This window comes from Podarcis melisellensis, assembly GCF_964234715.1.
Source record: "Podarcis melisellensis genome assembly, chromosome: 5".
Classification (NCBI taxonomy): domain Eukaryota; kingdom Metazoa; phylum Chordata; class Lepidosauria; order Squamata; family Lacertidae; genus Podarcis; species Podarcis melisellensis.
The window spans coordinates 7,787,843-7,800,499 of NC_138537.1; the positions used below are offsets into that span (position 1 = coordinate 7,787,843).

General features: G+C 49.9%; 1 protein-coding gene and 1 long non-coding RNA gene across 2 annotated transcripts in view; both read right to left on the reverse strand.

Moving 5' to 3' along the window:
- The window catches only part of LOC309370053, a 394,628-nt gene that overhangs the window by 220,044 nt on the left and 161,927 nt on the right, over positions 1-12,657 (reverse strand). The window lies entirely within an intron of this gene.
- The window catches only part of CHRD (chordin), a 52,022-nt gene that overhangs the window by 15,480 nt on the left and 23,885 nt on the right, over positions 1-12,657 (reverse strand). Inside the window, exons 5-12 of the mRNA XM_081910876.1 lie at positions 12,524-12,641; positions 9,509-9,605; positions 8,672-8,813; positions 5,909-6,049; positions 4,500-4,582; positions 4,237-4,384; positions 3,696-3,802; positions 786-902 (exon numbers count right to left, since the gene is read on the reverse strand). Of these exons, the coding sequence (XP_081767002.1) occupies positions 786-902; positions 3,696-3,802; positions 4,237-4,384; positions 4,500-4,582; positions 5,909-6,049; positions 8,672-8,813; positions 9,509-9,605; positions 12,524-12,641 (953 nt within the window). The remainder of the gene's footprint in view (positions 1-785; positions 903-3,695; positions 3,803-4,236; positions 4,385-4,499; positions 4,583-5,908; positions 6,050-8,671; positions 8,814-9,508; positions 9,606-12,523; positions 12,642-12,657) is intronic.

A 12,657-nucleotide genomic window follows, 5' to 3' on the forward strand; every position in this document is an offset into this window, starting at 1 on the left:
TTGAACAGAATCCATTCCAGAAGTCCGTTCGACTTCCAAAATGTTCGGAAACCAAAGCGCTGCTTCTGATTGGCTTCAGTAAGCTCCTACAGCCAATCGGAAGCCACGGAAGCCCCGTCGGACGTTCGGCTTCCAAAAATAGTTTACAAACTGGAAAAGTCACTTCCGGGGTTGCGATGTTCAGGAGCCAAAATGTTCGGGAACTAAGCCGTTCGACTTCCAAGGCTCGACTGTAGTGGAAAGTGGCTCAACCACCAATTTCTCTAGAGCAGTGGTTCTAAGCTTTTTTGAACCACTGTTCTCTTGGTTCCACAAACCCTTCCCCAGTGCCCCCTGCCCTAAAAAAAGCATTATTCAGAATTGCACGACCCACTAAGGAAGATAATAATTCAAGAAAATTCAAAGCAGGAACAATTAATTGCAAATTTGTTCAAAATCCAGATAGAATCATAGCATTGTATTGTAGAGTTGGAGGGACCACAAGGGTCATCCAGTCCAACCCTCCAACCATCCAGTCCAATGCAGGAATCTTCTGTCCAACGTGGAGCTCGAACCCGCGACTCTGAGATCAAGAGTCTCCTGCTCTGCCGATTCAGCAGTCCCAGCTATTTAGTTGGATTAATTCAACCCAATGGGTGAACTTAATCCAGTGATGCTAGCTTTTCATGGCCAGCACCCTCTGCCACCCCCTTAGTGCCCCCAGGGAATCCCACTGCCTGCTAGGTGGTGGTACCACCCAGTTTGAGAACCTCCTGTGTCTCTATCGGATCCACGCAAACGCTCACCATTCCATCCTCGTAGCTGGGTGTCATGTCATACACGATGTTGCGCTTATTTCTTCTCCGCGGTTTGGTCTCCAGCGTGACGCCAATCACTTCGCTTCTTGTTCCTGCCACCTGGATCTGCGGGAGGAGAGCACAGCCCAGAAGAAGTGACTAGATCTTTGCGGGAGACTTAGAACCATAGAATTGAAGAGTCCAATTCCATACAATGCAGGAAGATGGTCGGGAGGCTGCAAGTAGTGTGGACTGCAACTTGCTAGACTGGTCCAGAAAGTGCTACACTAGCCATCAGCGAGTTGCCAAGTTCAAATCAAGGTGTTAGTACTAGTGTACAAAGCCCTGAATGTCTTGGGACCCAAATACCTCAAAGAGTGCCACCCCCAATATTACCCATCTGTGAATGGCAGCAGAGGCCCTGTTGGTGGTGCTGTCCCTGCTGCTGCCCAGTTGGTGACGGCAGGTCCTTCTCGGTGGTGGCTCCCTGCCGCCCTCATTATTAACATTCACGAGGCATTTAAAAACATTCCTGCTCACCCAGGCATTGGTTGACTGAGATACACCAAGGTTGATGGCAACCTTGAAATCATTAGCTGCGGGGTATGTGACTGTTTAAATCAGAGATTCGCAAACTTTTTTCCCTGGGCCACACTTTCAGAATAGTAATTTGCTTGTGCCACACTGATTTTTTTTTATTGGTAAGAAATACATTGGAAAACAAAAAGAAACAAGTCCTAGCAGTGCTTGATTTATAACACGGAGCACAACTGCTTTATAATATGATCTAGGGCCAGCCAGAAAGTATAAAACAACACAGCCACAGAAGAACATGAATCATTCCCAAAATATAACTATAAACAAGCCTCTTACATATGTACCTATGATGGGACGATGAGCTGCTTGTGCGTAAAATGCAAGTCCCTCAGAGTTTGATCAGGTTTTCAAACCTCTGCCTGTGACGGAGCCCCTCCAGCATGGCTGCGTCAATCACTAGTAGAATCCGAAAGTGGCTGCTTTCGGAAACGTTTCCAACATAAAAGCTCCTTAACGGAAACACGTCGTCTGGCCTCTCGGCGTGACAGTTTCCGTCGAGGTGTGGGTGTCCCTATAGGAGGTCCTGAGACCTCCCCACTGGTTTCGCTTGAAGCGTCTCTGAGCCATCCCTCCGACTCACTTTCCCTTGGAGTTCTTGCTCGCCCTCTACTGGTTCCCTCTTCCGCTGCTACTGCTCTCTCAACCTCAGGGAGCCTTTGCACCTGCGGCGCTTTAGATGTCAGTTCCCTGACAGTACCTTAAGTATGTTCACTAACTCAACGAGAGGTGTGAAATGTTTCAATGTTTATCTGATTGTCCTTGAACCTTCCCCACCACAATTGTCATCCTCTCCTGCCACCACAATGTGGCATGCCACACCCTTTAATTGTTTTCAGATGTTCCTAATGGTGTTTTTTTTTAAAAAAAAATGCAGTGGTTTTCCGCTTTTGGGGAAGGACAGCAGGGCAGAAATTTAATAAATAAAGAAATAAGCCATAGCCTAAGAAGACCCTGCCAGTGCCTGGAAGGTGGAGAAACATGGGGAGCTGTGACGCCACAGACACTTCTCTTTCAAGGCTTGGAAGAATGAGTCTCAAGGGGCTTGTAATGTTGGCTTCAAATAAACGGCAAGCCTTAACATCATCTTGCGGCTTGGATTCTAATCCAAACTGTAAAAGAATTCCCCCTCCTGCGCCTTCTTTCCCAGCCAAGGCAGCTCAAACCCCGCTCCCTCCCTCCTTTTCCTACCCCCACCCACTTACTCCTGAAGCTCACACCCCGACCCTTCTCCCTCCCACCACTCTTATTAGCCTGGGGATTTATAACGTTTGCATCAAAGGCGAGATGAGCAGGAGGGTGCCCAAGCTGTTTTGACGCTCCAGTTTTAATCCAAGATGGATTACTAGCCTGGCAAGGCTGGGCAAGAAGGGAGAAGGGAAGGAGAGGAATTCTCCCTCCCCAACACAAACAAAAAGTTTCTAGGAAATGTGATTTTCTGAAAAGGAGCACATTGTTGGGGGGGGGAGGAAGAAGGAAAAGGGAGAGTTTGCGGGTTCACAGATTTGTGGAAAGGAGACAAGACTCTCCAACCAGACCTGCAAAACCCAATGATTCAAACTATGTGTCCTTCCTTACACAATTTTCTTAGGTGTGGCCTTCCTTCACTTGACATATTATTTAGTAATATCATCTCCTAGTGCCTAAATGCATTCCTACCAAATTTGGGTTCAGAAGAAGAAGAAGAAGAAGAAGAAGAAGAAGAAGAAGAAGAAGAAGAAGAAGAAGAAGAAGAAGAAGAAGAATTTGATTTGGATTTGATATCCTGCTTTATCACTACCCTAAGGAGTCTCAAAGTGGCTAACATTCTCCTTTAGCCCAAGGTCACCCAGCAGCTGCATGTGGAAGAGTGGGGAAGCAAACCCGGTTCACCAGATTACAAGTCTACCACTCTTAACCACTACACCACACTGGCTAGAAAATAAATGAAGATGTACCACTTTTTGGAACAGTGGGTGAGTAAAGATGCTTGGTTTATTTCCTGGCCAACCTGATGTGAACTGGTTGGGGGAGCTTGAAATCACTGGTGTGGCAGAGGAAGGTGGGAACGACCTGCTGTTTTTTTTATTCTGGGACATACGCTATATGGGGTTATGTCAGTTCAGAGGCTACTTCTGGCAAAGTCAGTTTCTGCAACAAGGAAGAACCGAGATGGCAGCGTGGCTGTCATAGAGATGGCCCCTCAACTGATCTGGGGTCTGCAGGTACCTTGTTTTGCCAGGCTCTGGCATCAGGCATGCGTCAGTGCGTGCGCACACAGAGACAGACATGTATCAATGTTGTTTGCTCCAGCCTCGTGCAATACCACCAGACGTTTCTTCCTACCTGATACTCCAAAGTCCCGTTCTCATGCAACGTGAGCTTGGCAGAGCCCACAGCCCCCGTCTGGGTGGGCGTCAAGGCATCTCCTCCACAGAGCACGCTCTGGATGGCTGGGGGCAAGAAGAAGAAGAGGAGGAATTTGGATTTGATATCCCATTTTATCACTACCCGAAGGAGTCTCAAAGCGGCTAACATTTTCCTTTCCCTTCCTCCCCCACAACAAACACTCTGTGAGGTGAGTGAGGCTGAGAGACTTCAAAGAAGTGAGACTAGCTCAAGGTCACCCAGCAGCTGCATGCGGAGGAGCGGAGACGTGAACCTGGTTCACCAGATTATGAGTCCACCACTCTTAACTACTACACCACACTGGCAAGAAGAAGAAGAGGGTGAAGTAAGGCTACAGAGCTGGCAGGACGGGTGCGAGCCAAATCTAGATGTGGAAGCCATCAACAGCAACCGGCGTCTGCATGGGCAGCTGTGCAGCAGGCAGAAGTCCAACAGGTGATGTTTTCTGCCCATCCTCCTTCTCCTCCTCCAAACTCACTGTCACAGCTTTTTCTGGTAGTGATCCTGCCAGCAATTTTACGGCGCAACCTGCCCTCCACCTCTGCGACGATCTCCAGCTGTCCTTGTGCCAGCCACAGCATTTCTCGAGCCGCCAGTCCGGACAGCACCTCTGCAAAGTCGGGGTCCTGATGTGGCAAAATGAGAGGAAGGGGAGGAGAAGGAGTAACACCGTTAAGTAACACCTGCAAAGGAGGAAGCGGCAAGTAGTTTGGCTCAGCAATCAGATACAGCGGCTTTTACCTGCCAGGAGACATTGGCCAGCACCTCCCTCAGGACCCTGTCCTGGTGAAGGATCTGCACCCTCAGGGGGAGCCAGGAGGATTCTGGGAAGGAAGAAGGAAGAGGCGAAACACGTCAATGCCACTCTTTGCAGCGCTGTGGACCAGCATCACCCCCACTCCTGTTTCCTTGCCCCACTAGGTCAGCGAGGGTGGGGAACCTTTTTAAAACCAAGGGCCAAATTCTCCCATGGTCAACTTTCCAGGGGCCACATGCCCTTAGTGGGGAGAGGCAAAGGATGTAAATTGTACCTTTGCCAAAACAGGCTTGTTTCTACAGACATTTGTACCTCCCTCTCTATCTTCCAGCCAGGCAATCAAGAGGCATTATCAGGGTTCAAGAGGCATGATTAGGGTTCAAGGACAGATTGTCCAGCCAGCAGTGAACACTCAAGACCCTCCTTGGCCGAAGTGGGCTTCATAAGGGCTTCCATTTTATTTACCTGGTGCAGAGTGGAGTGCCAGGTACATGAAGCTAGACTTGCCCCATCACAGCGTTTCTTCTCCCAGGGATTCAATGGCACAACTATGTACTGGAGGTGGGAGGAAGGTCTGGCCCCAGTGCTTCTGTCTGCACTGTTGGGTCCCCCTTCACCCCCCCCCCCGAAGGAACGCAGGTGCAATTATGGATGCAATCAGGTTGAGGGTGTCACGCATGACCTGCTGCCTTGCCCTTATATTCACTGCCCAGAGAAATTTTTTTGTCACCTGCTCTTGACTTGCCTCTCAGACCGATCCTCCACCAGGAGGTGACAGTCGAGCTCCTAGCTAGTAAAGATTACACACCTGATAGCCAAATTTGCTCTGGCAGGTAAGAAACTCCATTCTGGATATATCAATGCTCTCTAATTTTAAATTTTTATGCTGTGAACTTTTTATAGGGTATGTTGTGCGATTTCAGAGGAAAGCCTTGCCTTGCCCTCTGCTGTACATTGTAAAGGCCTTTGGCTATGCACAATAAATTGATTGATTGACCTCCCCAGATGGTGAGAGGTCCCAGCCTGCTGTTGGGGCCCACAGAGGGCCACTGTAAGTCCTCTGGAGGGCCAACTGGGTGGGGAAGGCAGCATACTAGGGCACTTTGTCCAGGCACCCTCAAAAACAGAACCAGCCCTAATCTTCATCAAGGTTCGACAAACACAAATTGCTATTGTTTCAGAGACAAGGAACTGAGGTCAATAGTTTGTAATGCCCAGAAGGAGATATAATTTAGTCCCTGGCTGTTGTGGGAGTTGAACTCACTTCTCTCTGACCAAGCCCAGCTTTTACCCATCAGACCCGTCTTGTCTGTTCATCTCCCCTGGCTGGGCCAAGCTCAGGCACCTGGCTGCATCTGCCCCACAACCCCCTGCATTTCTGCCCCTTGCTTACTTTTCTCCACCGGCTCCAGAAGCCCTTTGGTGACAAGGACAAAATGCAGGTTGTTCTCCGCGTCACTCAGGGTCAGCATAGCAATGCCCCCCATGCCAAGGTGGGTTGCGTCGACGGATGTCAGGATGGCACTGAATGTTTCTGAAATGGAGAGAAAAGCAAAAGCACAGTGCTTGTCATGGATTGGTGAAAGGAGTGGAGGGAGACACCAGATGGGGAACCCCCAAAGGGAAGAAGGCTGCAGAGCCTGGGGAGTGGTGGTGGGATGACAATGAGTGGTCAGAGGCAGAAGCCTGGGAGGAGGAGGTGGTGTTGGAAGCTGAAGAGGTAACAGGGTTTAGTGAGCAGGGAGACTCTGTGGCAGAGAGCAGTCCAGAAGCAGAAGCAGAGGCTGGAGAGGTAGGAAGGGGGTGTCAAGAGGCAGAGATGAAGCAGGTTGCTGAAGAAGCCAAGGGGGTCTTTCCCTCCTGCTGTGACCAGCTCCCCTCTTCCCTGGTCTCCCAGAGCCAGAAGAGGTATGAAGAGGACAGAGCAAAGGCAGACAAGGCAATGAAGTCTCAGATTGCTTGGGAAGGACCTGGGGGAGGAGGAGACTTAGGAAACTGTGGGAAGGTGGGGAACTTCAGTCCTCACAACTGCCTCATAGGGCCAAGATCTACTGAGATGAGTTGCTGTGCTCACTAGGCCTGGCCTCCTGAGCTGTCTTGCTTCTTTGAGTAAAGAGTTAACTTCACTGACACTGTGTGAGTTATTGCTGGCTTGCTCCTGACTCCTCCTGAGAGTGCGAGGGGTCAGTGACAGACTTGTGCACAGGAGCAAAGGATCCTGCTCTATGCTCTATCTAGCCAGTACTATCTTCAATGACCACCAGCTGTTCTCCAGGGTTTCAGGCAGGGGTCTCTCCCAGCCCTACTTGGGGAAGCTGGGGATTGAACCTGGGACCTTCTGCATGCAAGGCAGATGCTCTACCACCACCCTTCCCTGTTGTACAAGCAGCCAGGGCTGCCAGACTACTGGACAGGATGGGCATCTGCCAAAGGTCTTGTCAGGGTTGGGACTCGGGCGGCAGTTTGAAAGGAGTCACATTGTGAGAACCAGGAGCTGAGAGAAGGGCTAGAGGTCAAAACTGGTGAGCAATGTGGGAGATAAGGATGAACCAGTACTGAGGAACAGGTCAGGAGACCAGACTGAAGAACAACTAGCCTCGGTGGGCAAAGCAGAACTGGAGAACAAGCCAGGAGAACAGGACCAAGAAAGACCAGAGGTGCAAGACACACTGAAGCTCAGGCAAGGGCTCATCTGGAGCCATGAAGGTCCCCAGAGGGACGCAATGGCTCATCTGGGTGGTGTTATGTCTCAGCCAGCAGGGTTCCCCATCAGAGGTTGACCTGGAGGCTCCAGCATTACACCGAGCCCCAGATCAGGCCCAGTCTGGAGGTGAGAAGTCAGGATCCTTAGGTGAGGCCAGAAAGGGGACACCCCAGCCTCTGGTGGTGAGGCTAAATAAGTTCTGAGCCTTAGGGAGAAACGGAATCTGAAATGCCAGAGAAAAACCCAACCCATTGGGAGAAACCCCCGACTACAGGCAAGGAATTCTCAGGAATCAAGGTCTCTCAAGGAGACCTCTGGACAAAGGCAGATGATAGGAACCAGCTGGATGTAGAGTGTGGCTCCAGCATCTCCAGTTTGAATAACCCAGTGATTTTATTCTTTGTTCATTTATTGCATTTGCATCTCACTTATTTTTCCAAGGAGCAATGCAGTTAAATATCGCTAAAGATATTATCATTGCTCCTCACGTTTCTGTTTCATCCTTGCTCCAAGAAGCTTGGGGTGGAGTATACAGCCTGAGATGACCCCCATCTCTTCCTACAAGAACCCTGGGCTAGGCTGAGAGGAGGTGGCTGGGCTTCACACATTGAGGAGGGATTCAATCCCAGTTCTCTCCAGACCGACACTCTGCCACGTCAGGAGTTACAGTGGTACCTTGGGTTACATACGCTTCAGGTTACAGACTCCGCTAACCCAGAAATAGTGCTTCAGGTTAAGAACTTTGCTTCAGGATGAGAACAGAAATTGTGCTCCGGCGGCGTGGCAACAGCAGGAGGCCCCATTAGCTAAAGTGGTGCTTCAGATTAAGAACAGTTTCAGGTTAAGTACGGACCTCCGGAACGAATTAAGTACTTAACCCGAGGTACCACTGTACTCAGGCAGCTGTACGTACGTTCTGCCATGATTATCTGCTCACTTAGGTTGCCTCATTGCAAAACTTCTAGTGATGGGCCTGAGCGTAAAGCCAGGGGAAACTCCAAAAGAAAAGGCATGAACCCACAGACAGTCCAGGACAACCACTATTTAGGCTGGCCAAGCCGACAGGCAAGGATCTTCAAATATCCTAGATCAGGGAGACAACAAGCATTTTAAATTGAATCATGAGCAGTAACTTCTGAGTGAGAGCTCTGAGTGTATTTGCAGGGCTGACAATGACAGGAATCTGCACTCGACGGAAAGTATCACACATAAATTGCATGTTTCTAGGGGGATGGTGGATCCAGAACGCTTTTACGTCATCTGGTGGGATTTTACTTAGATGCTCAACACACAACATCCACATCAGCTGGGGAAATTAGGATGTCTTCATATACCTTGGTATATCACCATTTCTTTCTCTTACTAATTTATTGTTTGTTTGCTTTGTGACGCTAAAAAGAATAGAAAACAGCAATCTGTACTCAAAGGTAAAACTCTCAGATCACAAATTACCTGCAAGGAGGGCCCGGTGCTTGATGATTTTGCCTCGTATCTCACCCTCAGGGTGCGACTTGGTGACCAGGGAAATGTGCAGCTGGTCAACCTTCAACTGCCGGGTCAAAGACTTTTGCAGGTTTCGCCAGACGCCGCAGATCTGTGGAGACAGTGCCCAGAGAGAGGGGCAGAAAGAAACAGGCCAATTTATCCGAGCGCAAATCCAGAGGACCGGACGCATATCCAGCATGGCCAATTGTTGGCATCTGTCTTGAGAGAGAATGGAGTTCACCTCCGGGGGTGAAGTCAACTGCTGTGTTAGTAGCACTGAAGTGACCTCCCCAGGGCATAGTGCATAGGGAGGTCCTGGGCTCGCTGATGTGGTCCAAAGAGAAGCAGAGCAATGCTATTGGCACCAACATGACTGCAGGAATTGCCAGAAGGAGGTATACATGGCACCATCCAACCGTCTTAGAGACTCCACTCTGGATTTGTGTAGGGTTTACTCTTGAGGCTTTTCTTCTCCCGAAGATATCCCACAAGGCAGCAGATGTTTAGGATGAGAGTTTTCCTTCTCCTAGATGGGCTGCCTTCCCAGGTGGACGAGCCCCACCTGCCCCTCACTTCCCTCTACAGCAGTGGTTCTCAACCCGTGGGTCCCCATAAGTTGTTGGACTACAACTCCCATCATCCCTGAGCTCTGGCCTTGCTAGCTAGGCATGATGGGAGTTGTAGTTCAACAACATCTGGGGACCCACAGGTTGAGAAAGGCTGCTCTGCTGTTTCAGCAACATAGTGCTTCAAAGCCCACAGGGGAGTAGAATAATTGGGACGATGACCTCATGGGTCACTCACCATGTTATCCTGGGGGGAGGGGCCCTTTTGCACAGGATGCTCAAAGAGGACAGTCCCACCGGCGTCTGTGAAACGGACTCGGCTTGGCTGGCCCAGCCTGCAGAAGAAGAGGCAGAGGCTGTGGGTTTGAGGTTGCAACCAGAACAGAAAACACTGAAGAGAAGGAATAGGTTAGGCCGGTGCCACCAACCTGACTTAGCTCCAGAGCGCCCCGCCAGCTTCTTTAAACAGCCTTCAAAATGCCAATGGATTTTGCAGCCCACTGCATGCTAAAAGTGTCCCCAGACTGCTACTGCTATCATTTGGTAGTGTGGCAACATCACCCTGCCTAAAAGCGTTCAAAGTCTGCATCGCCATACTGCGTGTTTGGTTATCGCTTCATTTTGTAGTTTTCCAAGGATGCAGAAAGGCCCAGAGACAGCTTTACTGGGTCTCAGAAGGTGGTGGGCTCTCTTCCCTTGGAGTTCGGCTGGCCCATTTGCAGAGGATTCTCGAGCTGTGATTCCTGCATTGCAAGGGGTTGGACTAGATGACCTGGGGGATTCCTTCCAGCTCCTATCATCCCTAGCCGGCACAGCCACCCTAGGCTACTCAGAGTCTCAGGCAGAGGAAGATCCTTCTCAGTGCTGCTATCTGAATTGTGTGGTTCACCCCACGCCACCCCGAGATTGCAGGGACTTAGCCTGTGGGCTTTCTGCATTGAAAGCACACCCTCTGCCACCGAGTTATAGAGGAGTCGCTGAGATAACAGTGTCCAGAAGGAGATTTATGCTTGCCATCGAGAAGCAAGGAACCGCAGTTGCAGACCCCCAGGTTTTAGCCAATGAACCCCCTGCAGGAGGATAGATGGTGCCCCTCCAGAGGCTAACCTCTCTCCCTTACGCAGCTTGAGAAATGCAACTCTCCTTGGACCTGCTTAAAAAGGAATAACGACAGCCTGTGAGGCTGTTTTTTGGGGATTTGTGGATGCATTTTGAAATTAGTCACCACTCGGCTATGCAACAGCCTGGAAAAAGAGGAGGGACCACCACAGCAGAGAGGCTGGCCGCAGCTCTCTCCCGGAGCAGGCAGAAGGAGGATTTAACAATCGGGAGAGACTGATTGATTGCAGCTCCCCGGAGCCAAGCCCCAGGCAGAAGGCAGAAAGACCCCCGCTGACCCCAGCCTTGAGCAAGCGAGGAGAGGCAGCTGGGGCCTCGGCAACATGTGGACGCTGAACTTGTTTACTAGAGCCTTTCCCCCCAAAATTTGTTTTTAATAAAAAATAATAACCACCGTGACGGGGTGGAGACTTTCTGCCTGGGACGGATACAGAGAAATTCCAAGCTGGGATTCACCCATGCCTCTTCAGCTGTTTCGTAATGATATCAGAGGAACACCAGCTGCCTGTCAGCAAGATGTGTTACAAAGCCGATGAAACAGAGAAGTCCGGGGGAGAGAGAGATAGGGAGCAGGGCGGCTGGTGTGTGAACCCCAAGAAAGGGCTTTACATCAACCCTTTTCCGTTTTAGGCACAGGGCTTGCCGTGCTATTGTCTCAACCTGGGCATTATGGAATCATAGAATTATCAAGTTGGAAGGGACCCTGAGGGTCATCTTGCCAAACTAATAATAATAATAATAATAATAATAATAATAATAATAATAATAATAATAAATTTATTTATACCCCGCCCATCTGGCTGAGTTTCCCCAGCCACTCTGGGCGGCTTCCAAAAGAACACTAAAATACAATAACCTATTAAACATTTAAAGCTTCCCTAAACAGGGCTGCCTTCAGATGTCTTCTAAAAGTCTGATAGTTGTTTTAAACTTTGACATCCGGTGGGAGTGTTCCACAGGGCAGGTGCCACAACTGAGAAGGCCCTCTGTCTGGTTCCCTGTAACCTCACTTCTCTCAATGAGGGAACTGCCAGGAGGCCCTTGGCACTGGAGTTCAGTGAACGATGGGGGTGGAGAAGCTCCTTCAGGTATACAGGACCGAGGCCGTTTAGGGCTTTAAAGGCAGCACCCACACTTTGAAGTGTGCTCGGAAACGTACTGGGAACCAATGCAGATCTCTCAAGACTGGTGTTACGTGGTCCCGGCGGCCACTCCCAGTCACCAGTCTAGCTGCCACATTCTGGATTAATTGCAGTTTCCGGGTCACCTTCAAAGGTAGCCCCATGTAGAGCACATTGCAGTAGTCCAAGTTGGAGATAACCAGAGCATGCACCACTCTGGCGTGACAGACTGGCTTCAAGTTACGAGAAAGGAGATTCCGACTAAACATTCAGAAAAACTTTCTGACAGTAAGAGCTGTTCAGCAGTGGAGCAGACTCCCATGAGAGGTGGTGGACTCTCCTTCCTTGGAGGTTTTTAAGCAGAGGTTGGATGGCCATCTGTCATGGATGTTCTAGCTGAGATTCCTGCATTGCAGGGGGTTGGACTAGATGACCCTTGGGGTCCCTTCCAATTCTGTGATTCTATGAACCCCCTGCAATGCAGGAATCTCAGTCTCCCATCCAGCTTGAAACCATACCAGAACCAACATAAATGTGCTCACAGTTTTATTGCTGCTGCAAATGAGTGTGTGCATGTGCGCAAGGGGTGAATCACAGTCGAATAAGCAGGGAATGGTCTCTTCTGAAACCCTGGAGAACTGCTGCCACTCAGTGTAAACGATACAGTCAAACCTTGGAAGTCAAACGGGATCCGTTCTGGAAGTCCTTTCGACTTCCAAAACGTTCAGAAACCAAAGCGCATCTTCCGGTTGAGGGAAGCAGCCAATCAGAAGCCCCGTCAGACATTCAGGTTCACAAACCAGAATATTCACTTCCGGGTTTGCAGCGTTCGGGTGCCAAAACGTCTAGGTACCAAGGTGTTCGGGATACAAGGGACGACTGCTAGATGGAACAATTGGAGGTGCCAAATTTTGGCCTCACTCAGGGCACCACATTTCCCAAAATTACCAAAGTCCACCTCTGCTACACCTCTGTTCCTCCCCATCCTGAACATCAGACTGGGTGTTACTCACCTCTCATAGTTGATTGAGAAGAGGAGGTGAGAACGCACAAGAGTGAACCTGGCTTTTGCCACGGCACTGGACACGGGCGTCTGGGTTTCTGAGCCGCTGGTTAGCAAGGACACAAAATCTGAGGAGCAAAAGGG